An 18,675-nucleotide genomic window follows, 5' to 3' on the forward strand; every position below is an offset into this window, starting at 1 on the left:
ATTGGAACAATTTTATGACACGATTAATAGTCATCTGAAGTATTTAATTAAAGAAAGACGCCCTAAAACCATCCTGGAAGCTGCTAATCTGGCGGATGAAATAAATGAAATCCGAGAACACGCTTATGATGCCCCAAAATATAAGGACAAACAGTGGGAAACAAATAAGTTTAAGAGAATGCAACAGCCCACAAAATTTACCACAGAAACTGCCAAGAAAATTTTTCCCGCCAATGCAAATGTTCCCCATAACACGCCTATGACAACGGGGGGGACTGAGGGAAAAGTAAATAAATATAGTGAGGGTAAAAGGCCTGAATTAATCTGTTGGCAATGTGGGAAAAAAGGCCATAGACAATTGGACTGTAGAACTGAACTCAGAACTAGGAGTGCAAATACTATCCCTCAGAAGCAGACATATTGTGTCCAAACTGTGGAGACAGAGCCAACTGCCAACATGGTTGCCACGGCAACCGAGGCCCAGTCTAGAGAACAGGCTGATGAGTTACCAGAGGCCCAAGTTGTGAGGTGCTATATAATTCAACAAGATGACATGCTATTACACAAAACAGGAGAAGAAATTTGGGTGAATGGTAAACAATATAAAGGCTTAAAAGACACAGGGTCTCAGATTAGTATTGTACATCCTGATTTATTAAAGCCAGAAGACTTTATTAAAGGCAAAACAATCAGTTTAAAAGGAATATCAAAACAGCCAGAAATCTTGCCAGTCGCATTAGTTAATCTGACATATAAACAATGGTCTGGAAAATGGCAAGTAGCAGTTTCACCAGAAATCCCAGCTCCAATGTTAATTGGGTGGGATCTACTTGACCATGTACAGAGTGCATTTGTGATTACTAGGGCACAAAAACTGCGACAGTTACCTCAGGAGGAAAGGCCTGATACAATTGTTGAACTGACACAAGATACAAGTTTAGTGCCAGTTACAAATAGTCAAGCAGCTAGTTTTGCAGCCAAGCAGAAACTAGATACAGATTTACAGAAATATTTTCAAGCCACAGCCTTGAATACAGTATTAACCCCTGAAAGCCCGGAGCGGTTTATAGTCAACAATGGGTTGCTATACAGAGAGATTCTTTTAAAGCCTAATAGAGGGGGTAATGAAATCCACAGGCAACTGATAGTACCTACTGAATTTAGAACCAAGATAATACAACATGCACATGGCAGTATCTTTGGAGGTCACTTGGGAATCACCAGAACCAAACAAAGGGTGTCCCAAAATTTCTTTTGGCCTGGGATGGGCAAGCAAATAAAGTTATTTTGTCGAACGTGCCATACTTGCCAATTACAAGGACATGGGCAAGATAAGACGAAAGCACAATTATGCCCCTTGCCTATAATTTCCCAACCCTTCCAACGTTTAGCAATAGATATTATTGGACGACTGCCAAAAGCCAGTCGCAGGGGACATCATTATTTATTGACTATTGTGGATTTTGCGACTAAATATCCGGAAGCGATTCCGTTACGAAACATAGAGACTGAAACAGTGGCTTCAGCTCTAATAAGTTATATGTGTCGGCTAGGGTTTGCAGAACAGATCGTGACAGACCTTGGAGCCTCATTTACCTCTAAACTGATGCAGCGTTTGTGGGAGAGGTGTGGGATAAAACATATCACCAGTACCGCTTATCACCCTCAGACGAACGGATTGGTAGAACGTTTTAATGGAAGCCTGATAAGAATGCTGAGGGCATATGTAACGGAACATCCTCACGATTGGGATGACAATATACAAGCCTTATTATATGCTTATAGATCCATACCCCAGGAAAGCACGGGTTTTAGTCCCTTTGAATTATTGTTTGGGAGAAAAGTCAAGGGTCCCCTAGATTTATTAAGATTTAATTGGGAAGGACGGCCGGTTGGGGATTCTGAGAATGTAGTTGATTACCTATTCAAATTGCAAAACACTCTCAAACGATCACTAGAACTGGCAGGAGAACATTGCAAGGTTGCTCAGCACAAACAGAAAGTTTGGTATGACAAAAAGGCACGTGTGAGATCTTTTGAGCCAGGACAGGATATTTTATTAATCAGACCAGTAAAAGGGAATAAGTTACAACTGACATGGGAAGGTCCTTTTAAAATCATTTCAAAGATGAATGATGTAAACTATATAATTCAATACGGTGAATGCAGGCGGGTCGTGCATGTGAATATGATAAAGCCTTATTATAAAGCAGAAGGGTGGTCATTATTTGCTATTAAAGAAGATCCCCAAGACATGCCAATACCTTGTTGGGAAAGGGAGGAGAAACCCTGTCCAATAACTGACATTAAGTTGGACCCCCAACTATCGCAGTCCCAACAAGAAGATGTAAAACAAATTTTGAAACACTATGCACCCACGTTCAGCAATAAACCAGGTATTGCTAAAGGGGTAATGCATCAGATTGATACGGGCGATGCCAAACCCATTGCATTGGCTCCGTACAGGATTACAGGCCATTATATAAAGACTGTAACCGAGGAAGTTCAGGAGATGTTAAAAGCAGGCATTATTGTTCCTTCGAGTAGTGCATGGGCAGCCCCTGTCCTTTTATTAGATAAGCCCGATGGAACTATAAGATTTTGTCTGGATTTTCGCCGTCTTAACCATGTGACAAAATCAGATGCCTATCCTATGCCTAGGCTCGACAATTTAATCGAGAAAATTGGAAGCTGTAAATACATATCTAGTTTGGACTTAACAAAAGGATACTATCAGATTCCAATGGACCCAAAAGATAGGGAAAAGACCGCTTTCAGAAGTCCTATCGGTTTATATGAATTTACAGTCATGGCGTTCGGTCTAAAAAACGCACCAGCCACTTTCCAACGCCTCATGGATAAAGTTTTAAATGGGTTATATGACTTTACAATTGCGTATCTTGACGATATCGCCATATTTAGTAAAACTTGGGAGGAGCATAAAGGGCACTTAAAAATAGTGTTACAAAGAATCCAAGAGGCAGGCCTAACCATCAAGGCGGCAAAATGTCACATTGGGGGCAGTTCTATCAAATATTTGGGTCATATGATTGGGGATGGGCAGATTAAACCCTTATCTGCAAAAGTAGAAGCCATCGCGACCTGGCCGAAACCCACAACCAAGAAGAAAGTGAGAGCATTCTTGGGACTGGTGGGGTATTATCGTAAATTCATCCCCAAATTTAGTGAAATAGCTGCTCCTTTGTCTAGTCTGACAGGGAAAAAAATAACAGACCCCATCACGTGGACAGCAGCCTATCAAACTGCTTTTGACAAGCTGAAGAACGCACTGATATCCCAACCAATACTAGCTACACCTGATTTTGGCAAGCCATTTACGGTCTACACTGACGCGTCTAATGATGGTCTTGGCGCTGTGCTATGCCAGCCGGGAGCTGAGAACGAACTACATCCGGTCGTCTACCTCAGCAAAAAGTTGTTGCCTCGGGAGAAACATCTGTCGACGATCGAGAAAGAGTGTTTGGCCATCATCTGGGCTCTGCAACGTTTAAAGCCGTATCTGTGGGGACGATCATTTGAACTTTGTACGGATCACTCACCGCTGATCTGGCTACGATCCATGAAGACCAACAGCAAGTTAATGAGGTGGGCATTAATCTTGCAGGACTTTGATTTCACCATCAAATCAGTAAAAGGAACCCTGAACATTGTGGCTGATGCGTTGTCTCGAAAACCAGGGAGCCACGGCTGATCTGAAGACAAGCCATCACCACAACGATATTGCATGTCACTGGTACTATGTAATATTGCATGTATATAATGTTCACAACCATATGTACTTTTACTGAAGATGTAACTGTTTATGCTATAGTTAGGTAATATAGGTAAGAGTTATAAAATGTATTGTTTATGTTAATGTTTAAAAATGTTGTTTGTATCAGAGGGATACTTTGGCTAGTAACTCCTCTGATACAAACCTAAAAAGGAGGGAGGTATGTGGAGAACTAGCCCTATGCCAGGTAGGGGTTAATTTTTTCTGACAGTTAGAACCCTCAGGGGCGGGCTTAGCCTGGGTATAAAACACCCCTCCCAGTGGGCAGTGAGGCAGTTAAGTGCGGGGAGTTTAGAGTTGGAGTTGAAGTGTGAGTCAAGAGATAGAGCTGGGAGTTTAGAGTCTTAGGTGGATGTTAGCAGAGAGGATAAAGAGTTTGTGAAACGCGTTGTTATTGATATTTAGTTAACTATTAGAGGTATTAGGCCGGTATAGGACAACTGTTTTAAGCTTATTGAACAACCTTTTATTTATCAGCAACCACAAGCTTTGTACGCAATAAACATCTTTTTAGTTCACAATATCCTCGTCTGTGGTGAATGAAGTAAGCAGGATCCAGCTAGTAGTCTGAAGGGCTGCAGCTGGGGACTGTTTGTCGTTGGTGCAGCACTCATAGACCGTAAAACGTCCGGGGGTGGGCTGTACAGGGCGAAGGGCCCGCGACAACCGTAACAACGGCAAAATAATAGTTTCAACGAGGAAAAGTCTCGGCCACCCATCTGTGAAATATCTAACTCTTTCTTATGAAGGATGAGGACAGATTTTTCTCCCCTTTTAGAATCATAGAATCCTAGAGTTGGAAGAGACCACAAGGGCCATCCAGTCCAACCCCCTGCCAAGCAGGAAACACCATCAAAGCATTCCTGACAGATGGCTGTCAAGCCTCCGCTTAAAGACCTCCAAAGAAGGAGACTCCACCATACTCCTTGGTAGCAAATTCCACTGCCGAACAGCTCTCACTGTCAGGAAGTTCATCCTAATGTTTAGGTGGAATCTTCTTTCTTGTAGTTTGAATCCATTGCCCCGTGTCCGCTTCTCTGGAGCACCAGAAAACAACCTTTGAACATATATTTGAACATGGCTATCATATCACCCCTTAACCTTCTCTTCTCCAGGCTAAACATACCCAGCTCCCTAAGCCGTTCCTCATAAGGCATCATTTCCAGGCCTTTGACCATTTTGGTTGCCCTCCTCTGGACACCTTCCAGCTTGTCAGTATCCTTCTTGAATACTGACCCAGCATTGCTAATAAAAGGGGTCGGCAAGAACATCAGCACAGTAGATGCAATGTTTATGAATCTCAACATAATTAGGAGGCTCGCCTCCCCCCTCCTTTTTCATGCCCTTATTATTAATTAATTGAATTTGGATACTGCCCTATACCTGCAGAGTTCACAACACAAAATTACCACCCCACTTCCATTTTTAGAGTAATCCATAGTTTGGCATTACGCTGTAAAGCAACACTTTGCAAACCCCTGACAAAACCATAATGGCAGAACGCAGAGTTTGGCGCTATCCGTGCCGTGCCTCGCATAAACACTGGAAGATACGTGCAGGCCATGTCCCAGCCTGGGAATCAGCATCTTGTTAGCAGAACGTGTGCACCCTACGCCTTCATGTAGCAAGACAGCAAGCCACCAAGACAGGTGACAATTCCAGAAGAGGAGTTAAATTGCAAAGCCCCATCGTGGCAGAAAGACGCATCAAGTTCTGACAGCACAAAGCAGAAGATGAATGCAACTATTCAAAACCTTTTTTTAAAAAAAGGCAATGATTTTATATAACACAGAGAGGCAATGTTCAGATACGCTTACGAGAAGTGGAGGAGCAGAATAAACTTATTGCAACTTTCTACCTTGCCTGGTAAACCACTGTCTAATACAGGGCTGGGATAGCTCAGTTGGTAGAGCACGAGACTCTTAATCCCAGGGTCATGGGTTCAAGCCCCACGTTGGGGAAAAGATTCCTGCATTGCAGGGGGATGGATTAGATGACCCTCGTGTGCAGAAATGGGCTCCCCGTCCCTACCCATAATATTTAAATGGGTCTCCTAGCTTTTCTAAATAATAATTTTGATTCTCAAAATCTTAATGACCTAGCAGTGTACAATCTCAAAAGGATAGATCCCAATTTCACTTGTTGCAAGCCTGGGCTTACTTCATAAGTGATTTAGCAACAGCGGTTCACCACAATTCATTAGGTCTAGTTGGAACATAAATAATAATTTGAAAGCCTTGTCAGCATCACTCGTTTACCCTTAATCTCACAATTCCTGTTATGAATTTTGCCTCTAGTATCTCTGCATAGTGCCTCTGTTCTGTTGCCAAAGCCCAAAATGTCCAAGAAGACCAGTGGGGGGGTTCCCCCCCCTCTGGTCCCTTTCCTAATTTCTTTGGCTTCTGTTTAAAAGAAAAAGAAACTCTCCAGCCCTTTACTCATGGATATAAAAGGATGTAGGCAACATTCCACACAATTGCCCATTAAGGGAACAAAACCTGAAAGCTGTCTTTCAATATCTTGGCCCATCAGTGCAAAGGCACTGGGTTAAAAGACAAGAAGCAAGTTCTCGTTTTTGGTTTTAAGAAAGCTAACTATATTTGAATGCATATCTTACAATCATCAATCTCATTTGCAGAGTTTGCACGCACAGTAAGCTATAGTTAATGTGTTACCATGAACTTGTCAGTCTTCCCCACTTTGCTCCTCTTTGCTTGAGCTGGACAAAAACAACCCATACTCCCTTGTCTTACTCTTACACCCAAACCAGGAGTTGTGGTTTGTTTTGCTCCCCAAAAGCTATGATCTATTGCTAAGGTTTGCTCTTGGCTCACCGACCATAGTTTCTTTGAGCAAATCAACCCACAACCCCTAGGGTTCAGATGCAAACTAAGCCAGGGATTGTGATCTGCAACCAAACAGCCAAGAATCAGGAGTGCTCACAGTAAACTATTAAATATGGTTTACTGTCATGTCTAAACTGGACGGTGGTGATTTTCTTTTTCCAGTTTCCATCATCAAAGAAGGCGCAACAACATTTGAAGTCCTTGTGGCTAAAGTGAAAAGGACTTCTGCTGCTCAAATTCAGCTAATTCAACAGTTTCAAATAAAACCGTTTCAGATTACATACTCTGCAACCGCGCAGAAATCATGAATACAGGCAAAAGCTTAACAAGGCCAGTTTGCAATCAGAATCTTTGATGGACAACAGAAATAAAAAGGATGCTAAACACAAGCAGATACATCATCTTTCCCTCTTTTATTCAATTTTTTTATTGTAATTTTTAAAATTATATATATATATATATATATATATATATATATATATATATATATATATAAAACTTTTTATATATATAGACAAATCCAGAAATTAATGGTGCGAGCATCCATATTACCTCTGCTTTGCCTGCATTCGGAAGCAACTGTGTCGTCTTCTCCCACTCAGCCAAATCCGTATTTGAAAGGAAGAGCCTTTGGGAATTGCAGAAGTCGCAATCCCAGCATCGCTCCCCTGCCACGGATGCGCACGGCTGAAGCAAGCCAGCCACAAGGGACGCAATTAGCACCACCTGAGGTTTACCCAGGAGGTCCCGAGCACAAGCATCCACCCAGCTTGTTTCAGCAAAGATCACAGGTTTGTTTGCCAGAGCCCGCACCAAAGGCTCTTTGATCGTCTGTGGGACCGTTGGGTGCAATTCTTTGAAAAGAAACACAGTACCTGAAGTCATTACTTGCAGAGAGCACTTTCCTGCTTCCTGCTTTAGAGGCTAGAATAAGAGCTTTATTTTTAGTTACTTGTTGTGTTTATATCCCTCTTTTCCTGCAAGGAGCTCAAGAGTGGTACACATGGCTCTCCCTCTCTCCATTTTATCCTCACAATAACCCTGTGAGGTAGGCTAGGCTGAGATGCAGTGGCTGGCCCAACGTGCTCCAGGGATTTTCACCCTACGCTCCTAGGTTGCAGTCCAGCACTCTAACCATTGCATCCCACCGGCTGTCTTTGAATTTGAGCCTAGAGGCAGTGATCTGCTGGAATGAGAAGCTGAAGCTTTATTGGGCGGTGGAGCAAAACACAGAAGCAGGTAGCTTGGGCGACAAGGTTGCAAGAAGCGCTTGAGTGATCAGATAACGCAGCCCAACATCCTCTCTCTCCAACAACTGCTACCAAAGGCATGGAGGATGGCCAGCCGCCTCCTGCAACTGGATTCAGGATCTGAGAAGCCTCAGCAAGCCCAACCTGCCCCTTTCGAACCCTGAAAAGCAGCTCCCAAAAAAGCATGGGGTGGGCAATTTTTTTCTTTTTTGTGTGTGATGGAGCCACAAGTGGGCAGGGTCAGAACCAAAAGCAGTTTACTTTGGGCCCCTCAAGCTTCCCAGCTCAGGCAGGGCTGAAAACTAGCTTTCTACAGGCTTTCCGCAGCTAGAATTTAAGCTCCTAAGCCAGGCATGGGCAAACTCAGCCCTCCAGAGGTTTTGGGACTACAACTCCCATCATCCCTAGTTAACAGGACCAGTGGTCAGGGGTGATGGGAACTGTAGTCCCAAAACATCTGGAGGGCCAAGAATGCCTATGCCTGTCCTAAGCTATTAGTTATTGCAGGTTTTTGGCTCCTATCAAACAGTGCCCTTACTGTGTCCGTATCAGTCTGAGCTGTTTCTTTAATTGCCTAAGAGCGTTATTCTTGAGGGTGTATGGGGTAAGGTAGCATCTCAGATAAGGGGCATGTTGTTCTCCTTCTGGGGTAGTTTGTCCACCTTAGGTCCCCACTCAGCTCTCACCGGTGGCTCCATGTCAGAATGTGACAGTGGCCAAACCTTGGGAAACTGATTCAATTGGCCAGTTAAACCAGGTGAGGGTAGCTGATGGATCTCAAACCCTCAGTGAGTTAGGGACTTCCCCTGCATGTGAAGACAGGCTCTGGTGGATTGAGCAGACGAGACCAATAGTGGGTCCATTGGTCAAGAAGGCAGTTTCTGCGTGCGCTGTAGAGGGAAGTGATGGGGTTCATCAACCTGGGAAGGTAGCCCATGTAGGAGAAGGAAAACTCTGATCCTAAACCTTCACTGCTTTTGGGTGGGGGGAGAGAGAGAAAGGGCCAAGGAGTAAACCCTACACAAATCCAGAGTGGTGTACGCACCACAACCTATTTGACTGGTGACAATAAAACGCTTCTTCCAATCCTGATTTCAGAGGGTGGGGTTGCCATGGAAGACCTCTGTGAGAACATGTGGGCACCAAGCTGGTAACCCAAGTTCTAACAGGCTCTGTGCAAACAGCTGTCCCACTTCATTTCCTGCCATGGAGCATCTGAGGAGGTGGCTAAAATCTTGGAAACTCACTGTTGTTGTTGTTCAGTCGTTCAGTCGTGTCCGACTCTTCGTGTCCGACTCTTCGACTCTTCTTGGAAACTCACTACTGTACCTTAATATGAGATTCTGGGGCCCACCTCTTGAACCATGAGATGCAACAAAGCATCTCAAGATGACCCTTGTCAGAAACCATGCTAGGTTCTGGGTCTTGATGAACCTAGGCCTCCTAGATAGGTGAATGCGCCACTCACTGGGTACTATTCACATTCCCGGGTTCCACCCGCCCTTTTAATAACTGGATAATACATCACATGCAAGCAGTAGTAATGCTTTTTTTCCCCCTAGCAGGACTTTTGAATTATTCACAACGTCCTTGGAGCATGTTCAGTTTGCAAAAGCTGCATCTGCTAACTGGTTTAACAAGTAACAGAGCACACTTGCAGCTAAACAATTTAAAAAGCCATTTGTGAAGAAATTTTTAATAAACTCCTATTGCCGTTATGCCAGCCAAGTGGGTTAAACGCACTGTAACACTACCAGCCACTGGTGCTTCAAGACAAAATTGCACTCATCATCATCATAATAAATTCTAGGCTTGTCACTGCAATGTTCTTAGTTAACAAAAGCAATTGCACCAAGTCCTTTTCAACTGCTGGTAGCAAATGGGTTTGGTGTGTGTGTGTGTGTGTGTGTGTGTGTGTGTATACTGTATGTATGTATGTTTTTGGAGGGGGCAGGGGTTAAGAGCTTCTGAAGTCTTCCTACTAGTAGGATGTCAGCTTTTCCATATTTCAGCTTCAGAAAACTGAGCAGTGTGTTTGGCGTGTTATGCAAATAGTTGATGGATATGCAAACTGAAGTGTGCTGAATTAGCAGACTCCATTGGTGTTACGTTTCCAACAAGCACTTGCTTTCTGTACCTATAGAAAAGGTGTGTGGGGGGGTAACAGTTCCACTTGACCACCACCACTCCTCGCCACAAACACCAGGGAAGATAGAGGTTCTTCCCAAGCTCCCAGGATTGTGTGCCAGTAACACAGTCATCTCCTATACCCCGATGCCACAACTGCTCCATTTGTTGAATGCTGTTAGACACAACTCCCTGTTGAGGTGAGAAGAGTCTATGGCACTATACCAGGCATAGGCAAACTCGGCCCTCCAGACGTTTTGGGACTACAACTCCCATCATCCCTAGCTAACAGGGCCAGTGGTCAGGGATGATGGGAACTGCAGTCCCAAAACATCTGGGGGGGGCCAAGTTTGCCTATGCCTGCACTATACTATCAGGGAAATGCTACTGATAATCCAACTCTCTCCTAGCAGCTGCCATCAGAGATGGGAGGCAATGAGTCATAGAATTGTAAAGTTGGAAGGGACCCCAAGGATCATTTAGTCCAACCCCCTGCAATGCAGGAAAATACAGCTGTCCCTTACGGGAATCACACCTGCAATCCTGGCATTAGCAGCACCACACTCTAACCAACTGAGCTAAGGCCTGCTCCACTGGTTCTATTGAGGCACCATTTCCATCAGGCTCCTCCCTCCCTCGCCTCAACTGCCTCCTGGCAATCCATCAGGTTGCAGCATGTAGAGAAATATGGGAAGCAGGACCACTCCGTTTCATTTGCCGTGAGATCAGCTACAATTGGCTCCTTGCCCCTCCGACCTCTTTCCACCTCAGCTGGTCACTATAGCAGCTACAAAACTAGCTTTAAAAAATAGCGTCTGAGATTGCTTTCTTTCTTCTTCATCGCTTCTTCCTTTTTTGTACCACGTCTTTTATATGGTAAGCCTGCAGGCAAGGACTGAGAGCCCTTTTGGCCGAAGTGAAATGCTTTAAACACAAACCGCAATGTTTGGAAATGCTTTGATACCCGAGAACTAAAAAGGAGCGGCACCTATGTGGTTCCAACTAAGAAATCAAACAGAACCCAAGCAAGCAAAGATTGAGAGAGCAATCTTCCTTTGCTCTGTGCATGGGAGTGTGGAAAAAATTACTTCTTCGATGTGCACAACTCAAGACAAGGGCAATCTCAAAGCTAAAGAAACCATTTGATCGCCACTGTGGGTATCAATTCCTTTTCCACTGCTCCAAATGCCGCTGTTTGAAATCCAACTATGTAGGCAAAGACATGGCTCTTTGCAAACCTTATTCAGCTTATTGTTTGCGCTGCCAACCCTTCAACTGATTCATGGTGCCTGCAAACCCCCTTTCGGCTCAACTGCATCTTTATCTGTCTCACAACTGACACATCACATGAGAGCCAGTGTGGTGTAGTGGTTAAGAGTGATAGACTCGTAATCTGGTGAACCAGGTTCGCATCCCCAATCCTCCACATGCAGCTGCTGGGTGACCTTGGGCTAGTCACACTTCTCTGAAGTCTCTCAGCCCCACCCACCTCACAGAGTGTTTGTTGTGGGGGAGGAAGGGAAAGGAGATTGTTAGCCGCTTTGAGACTCCTTCGGGTAGTGATAAAGCAGGGTATCAAATCCAAACTCTTCTTCTCTTCTTCTACACCAGGTGTACAGCAGGTGAGCATGGCTTGGCCAAAACAGCCTAGAGGGTCAACTGGGGAGGCCTAGAAGCCTGAGTTTTGCCCCCCTCACTGCTACACACAGTTATAGGCTCAGGGCCGCCTCACGCAAAACAGCTTTCTGCACAGAAAAAGTGTAACTTGTCAATCATCCCCCTCCAGAAATCTCTTCGAACATGAAGAGAGGTCGGACTTCAAAACGTTTCCTCAGCGTTTCTTGAAACAAAAGAAACAGCAGAAAACAGTATCCCCCCCAAAAACAAACAAACAAACAGGAGGACGTACCGTTTCATCTTCAAGTTTCAAATGCAGAGTTTTATCCCCCTCCTTGTAATCTTTGATGATTTCTGCTGATTTCCAGACTTCGTCCGGGTCAGGAATCCAAACTCTCGTATACTGCAAAGGTGAAAAAGAAGGGAGGAAATTGTTACAGTAAATTGCTCAAGTAGAGAGGCCTCCTCAGTAAGATAAGAGGTTAATCTGGTACAGAATTCCGATTTTAACAGCGGCTAAAAAGAAGGATCAAAGGCAAGACACAAAAGCAGGGGCTGGAGTAGAAGACCCTTGGGGTCCCTTCCAACTCTACAATGATTCTAAGATTCTATGTCTTCCCCCGTGTGCCCCAGAGACGTACCTGGAGATGCCACGGATTGAACACAAGACCTTTTTATGCAAAGCATATCTTCTACCGCTGAGCTACGCCTCCTCCTCGAGGAGTTGCCTTTGCGACACTCTAGGACAGGGGTCAGGTACTGAATCCAACCAGTGGGCCACAACCGCATCTCCCCCACACCTGTAGTATGGGTCAAGTTTGACAGGCGAGTGTGCACATGGCTTTGCAGGGTGCTGCCAACCAGTTGGCAGGTGGTGCCTGTAAACCCCTTTGGACCAGTTGCACCTTTACCTGCCTCACACCTGTCCATACCTGATTAAAGGTAAAGGGGCCCCTGACCATTAGGTCCAGTCGTGTCCGACTCTGGGGTTGCGGCGCTCATCTCGCGTTACTGGCCAAGGGAGCCGGCGTACAGCTTCCGGGTCATGTGGCCAGCATGACAAGCCGCTTCTGGTGAACCAGAGCAGCGCACGGAAACACCGTTTACCTTCCCACTGGAGCGGTACCTATTTATCTACTTGCACTTTGACGTGCTTTCGAACTGCTAGGTGGGCATACCTGATTAGGGCATGGCTTATTCCAAACCAGATTGCAGGCCCAAGAGGGAGGCTTGGTGGGGCAGACCAGAATGTCTTCACCCCTGCTACAGAACTTAAGGGGAACTTGCTGGATCGGGGCAATGGCCCATCGAGTCCAGCATTCTGTTCTCCCAGCGGCCAACCAGATGCCTGTGGGAAACCTGCAAGCTGGACCCAAGAACAAGAGCTCTCTCTCCTCCAGTTGTTTCCAGCAACTGGTATTCAGAAGCTTATGGCCTCCAACAGTGGAGGCAGAGCATCTCCATCATCGCAAGCAGCCACCGGAAGCCTTATCCTCCACAGATTTGTTTAGGAAGCACCGGTGTTCATTCTTCATCTAAGGCTCGTCCCAACCTGACATGCATTATTAGGTTTGGAAGTTTAATGGAAACAGACGTACATAAACTCAGACAAGTAAAGACCCCATGCAGAGACCCTCTACAGGCAGCTGTGTAGGGGGTTCGTAAGAATGAAGGTTTATTGAACAGCATCGTCGTGGAGAAAGAGGAACAGCAAAATATAGTCCCAAATGGATCACATTTACACTCTGCTAATGGGCTTTTATTCAATTAGAACTACAACTGTGCTCTGTGCAGTATGTGTCTGGAAGAGTTATGGCCTCACAGGCTTCATTTTCTGCTTAGGCAGATAAATGAGTCTCCTTCCAAGGAGAGCAGAGCTTGTTACGGGGAAACTCCCATCCAACAGCGTCATGTTGCAAAGAGCCATGGTGCAACTCCTGATTAAAAGGGCTCTGTAGGCCAGCAGAATCTGAAGGGCTGCTGGCTAAGTCACCCCGATTAGAAAAATGAAGTGGGTGGACAGTGTCAGCTAGCAAGAGGTTTGTCATTTCTGCAGTTAAAGCACAACTTAAATTCCAAATCGCCAGGACCCTGTTTTGTCTGTAATGAGCACTATTGTTGCTGCAAAAGATATTGGATATATAGAATCATAGAGTTAGAAGAGACCACAAGGGCCATCCAGTCCAACCCCCTGCCAAAAAGGAAACACCATAAAAGCATTCCTGACAGATGGCTGTCAAGCCTCCGCTTAAAGACCTCCAAAGAAGGAGACTCCACCACACTCCTTGGTAGCAAATTCCACTCTTGATAATTCATTATACTCGATAATGAAACAGATTGTGTCATTAATTTGTTTTCATCTTATTGTGAGTGGTGTTGTAATAGGCTACTGGGTGGCTGATGATGGCCTTAGGCTAAAAAATAAAGAATTGGGGAAAACACCCAGAGCTGTTTCTCCCTCTGTCTAGGAACTATACCAGTGCAACCCACTTTGATGTATGCCAAGCTAAAAGGGGAGCAAGAGGAGACACGATAGAAGTGTGTAAAAATTATGCAAAGTATGGTGAAAGTCCATGGGAAAGGTTTTTTTCTCATTTTGCCAACGTGTCAGAAATTGGGGGCCTCCAATGGAGATGAACCTTGGAAGATTCGGAAGAGACAAAAGAAAGCATTTCTTTATGAGAGAACTGCATTGCAAGGGGGGGACTCCTTCCAATTCTATGAGCACACAGTTAAACTATAGAATTCACTCCTACAAGAAGCTGTGATGGCCACCAACTTGGATGGCTGTAAAAAAGGAATGGACAAATTTATGGAGGAATAGGCTACTAGTCATGATAGCTATGCTCTGTCTCTATGGTCAAGAGCAGGGAACACAGAGAACTGTACGTCTCAGCAAGGGGAACAAGGGTCTCCTAACAACTCTCAGCATCAACAAACTACAGTTCCCAGGATTCTTTAGGGAGAAAGTTGTGACTGTTTACAGTGGTCTGGTACAGCTTTAAATGTCCATTGCAGATGCGGCCTCTTTCAGCATCTGACCTTGTTGGCCCAGTGCCTGATCAATGAAAACAGTTAGCAAGACAGATCCTAAAAGTATTGCAATGGGAAGTCAATGGTTCATGGGATTCGGGACCCTGGGCAGTTGCATACTGGCTTTTGTTGACACTGCGTGTGTGTCCCCCCCCCCCAAGTGGTAAAAACTCTACACTAAGCACAGCTGAAAACTAGACGCTGGCATTCCTGAAAGCAAATGCAATCCTGTGTACTTCAATTATCAAAATACCCCTCAAGAGTTAAGGAAATGGCAGCTGTGAATATATTTTTTAATGCTTTGCAGCTCAATAGCAACGAATTCTTTATATGTATAATGTATAATTATTTTTAGGATTACACAATAGCTGGAGCAGCAGGAACTCATCGATGTTAATGAAGCTATCTAAATATATTGCCAGAGCAGCAGTTTTGCTGGTTGAAAGGCGGAGGGGAAGAGGGAGAGTGTGGGTGGGTGGGTGGACATGGGAGTGCCTCCAGAATGCTGCCCACACCTCATTTTCTACCTCCCAGCTCTGCAGTTGTTGGAATGGACTCCTGGTTTTAATTGCCACGAGTGAGCGGGTGAGAGGGGATGCCTTTTAAGAATCTTGGCATTTAATGCTCACAGGGCGTCCTGTTTAATCGCAGTGCTTGGCTGTTTACCGTCTGTGATTCCTGAACCAGTATTGGGGATGCAGATAGTCAGTATCTGGAAAAACTGGAGACAAAGTGGTTCAGCAGCAACGTTGGGCCATGAGCCCAACCCGTAGGGCAAGGGTGGGGGAACTGAGGGTCATGTTCCCTTCTGGGAAAATCTTCCAGCAGTAGATGGGGCCAGAAGCAAAAGCAATACATGCTGATTTAAGCTGGAACAGTAGGCCACACTGGCACAATCCTTTCTGTGGGTTGTAAACACAGAGCAGCCAAACCCAACACTGCTAGAGTGGACATGAAGGTAACTCAGTACTCCAGGCTTAACTTCCTGTTTACCTGGACTGAGTTACAGGAACCAGAAATAGGTGTGGTCTTACCTGGGAACAAGATCCCAAAGACCATTCTCCATTTTGCCTCGTCTTTTGAACAAGCAGGATGCTCTCTCTCAGCTTGCAGCTGAGAGGAGCAGAGGTGAAGCCTGTTCCCCTATGGAATCAGCTTCACTACATGTAAATACATTTATCTAAGCTTATCTGCCTCTCTGAGCCTGTACTGTAACTCATGGATGACTGTAAGTAAACTCTTATATCTTATAATCGGTACTGTGTTGTGTCTTTACTTTTAAGAGGGGAGAAGGGGAATATACCAGGAATATATATTTCTTATAGACGCTTTAGCAAGCCTGTGCAAGTGCGTCTGCTGTGTGTGTTTTAAAAGGGAATGGAACTCTGCTAAGTTTGGAGCTTGTTAACTCAAGCTGGGATTGAGATATATAAAATAATATATCATCATCCACACTCCTAAACATTCCCACACTTTCTGCCCTCCATCCGTGCAAGCAAGGAGCAAGTCAAGAATACCTAAGGAGGATGCAAAGCATGGTCAGTGAAGAGGGCATCCTGGGGAGACTCTCAAGGGGCCGGCAGAGAAGACCGCAAGGCCTCATTCAGCTCCAGTGTCTGGTGGTCCCCATCCCTGCGACAGAGCAAGGCCTTAAGGATGTTCCTGGACAACCCAAGCAACACTAGGTAAGGATCAGGAGCCTTAAAGTCCACAGTCCTTCCCTACACAAGTCTACTCTTAGTTACTCCCCAGGCTGCCTTCATCGAGGGAGGACATGTTATGTCACCATTGCTACTGTTAAAAATTTGGAACTGAGATATCCTTGCTAATCACTCAGAGGTAAAGGTAAAGGGACCCCTGACCATTAGGTCCAGTCGTGTCCGACTCTGGGGTTGCGGTGCTCATCTCGCGTTACTGGCCAAAGGAGCCGTCATGTGGCCAGCATGACGAAGCCACTTCTGGCGAACCAGAGCAGCGCACGGAAACGCCGTTTACCTTCCCGCCGGAGCGGTACCTATTTATCTACTTGCACTTTGACGTGCTTTCGAACTGCTAGGTGGGCAGGAGCTGGGACCGAGCAACGGGAGCTCACACCATCGCGGGGATTTGAACTGCCAACCTTCTGATCAGCAAGCCCTAGGCTCTGTGGTTTAACCCACAGCGCCACCCGCATCAGAGATCTACACCCACTCAGCGATCTACTAGTAAATCCTGATTTACCTTCTGCCCATTATCCACATGGTTAGGGCAATAGCCTGAGCTCCCGGGTTGTTGCTGTTGCTGTTGTTTAGTCATTTAGTCATGTCCGACTCTCCGTGACCCCATGGACCACAGCTCCCAGGTTATGCAAAGCCAAACCATGGTTTAGTGTGAACGTGCTCCCAGAGAGGAGATCCCAGCTGTTTCGCTCCTCCCTGGTTTGTTCTATGCGAGTCTAGAGAAAGTCTAGATCATGATCCTGGGTTTGCGTGACACACTGAGCACATCACAACAGCAGAATGACCAGGAAGAAGCAAAGCAGCTGCAATCTCCTTCCCCAGAGAACTCGTGTTTGCACTAACCTTGGAACAGCAAGCAAACATGGCCCCCGTGTGTTGCTAACTGGAGGAACTGGTCCATTTATTTGCTTTCCACCTCAATTCTCCTCATTTTCAGCGAGCGCTCAAGGCTTGTCAATGAACAGCAATTTCTCAAAAACAGCCGTCATATATTACAAGCATGAACAACGTCTGTGGGGGGTTTGATGCACTCAAAGTCACTTTCAGGAGAGGAAAAATCTGCATGGGAGTGATAGAGCCATGGCAAGAGATGGATTTGGGGGTGGGGGTGGGAGGGGTTCAAAAAGCCTTTAAAAATGCAAGGTGCTTTATTGAGAGGCTATGAAAGCAGCAGCCTTCCTCTTGCCTGTGAAGCCCTGAAAATGGAAGGCGGTCCTTGGAAAATTACAGCACTTACACATGCAGGGTTTTGTAAGACTCTGCATGCAGAAAAATACAAAAGGAAATCACAACCACTACTTTTTTGGGACCCAGGTGGCACTGTGGGTTAAACCACAGAGTCTAGGGCTTGCTGATCAGAAGGTCGGCGGTTCCAATCCCTGCCACGGGGTGAGCTCCCGTTGCTCGGTCCCAGCTCCTGCCCACCTAGCAGTTCGAAAGCACATCAAAGTGCAAGTAGATAAATAGGGACCGCTCCAGCGGGAAGGTAAATGGCGTTTCCGTGCGCTGCTCTGGTTCGCCAGAAGCGGCTTTGTCATGCTGGCCACATGACCCGGAAGCTGTCTGTGGACAAATGCCGGCTCCCTTGGCCTATAGAGTGAGATGAGCGCCGCAACCCCAGAGTCGGACACGACTGGACCTGATGGTCAGGGGTCCCTTTACCTTTACCTTTACTTTTTAGCACTAGGGTACCCCAGATACTACAACAAGGAAGGAGGAACTCTATAGAGAAAGACAATTTGCAGAAGGCAATATATGAAAATCCGGCCACAGTAGTTCATGTGTTGGTTACTGTAAGACTGGATTACTGCAAAGCGCTCTGTGGGGAGCTTCCCTTGCACTTGATCTGGAAGCTGCAGTTAGTGCAGAATGCTGCAGCACGATTGCTGACAGGAGCAAGGCCATGTCAACATAAAACACCAACGTATCAGAGACCTGCACTGGTTTGCCAAGTTCAAGGTTTTACTATCAGCGTACAAAGCCCTTAGCCACTTGGGACCAGTTTGCCTACGAGATCACCATACCTCACATGTGCCCACTCAACCGTTTTGATCGGCACGTCCACGTAAATGCCTGTTCCACGTTTGTAACAACCCAATCGATCACCGTGGCAGCCTGTACACTTTGGAACTCCCTGCCTATTGAGACCAGGCAGGCGTCTTCACTTAACTCATTTTTGTGTTTTGATATGGTAAGCCGCCCTTGATCTTCGGGTGAAGGGCGGTATAGAAATAAAGAAATTTACTGATTAACTGGTGGGCTTGTTTAATTAAGGTCTTGCCTGAGATCAG

General features: G+C 45.6%; 1 protein-coding gene across 1 annotated transcript in view; it reads right to left on the bottom strand.

Annotated features, from left to right (window-relative positions):
- MYO5B (myosin VB) overlaps positions 1–18,675 on the bottom strand; it is a 253,344-nt gene that overhangs the window by 182,927 nt on the left and 51,742 nt on the right. Inside the window, exon 2 of the mRNA XM_033164355.1 lies at positions 11,926–12,036. Within this exon, the coding sequence (XP_033020246.1) occupies positions 11,926–12,036 (111 nt within the window). The remainder of the gene's footprint in view (positions 1–11,925; positions 12,037–18,675) is intronic.

This window comes from Lacerta agilis, chromosome 11 (assembly GCF_009819535.1).
Source record: "Lacerta agilis isolate rLacAgi1 chromosome 11, rLacAgi1.pri, whole genome shotgun sequence".
In the NCBI taxonomy this organism is placed as follows: domain Eukaryota; kingdom Metazoa; phylum Chordata; class Lepidosauria; order Squamata; family Lacertidae; genus Lacerta; species Lacerta agilis.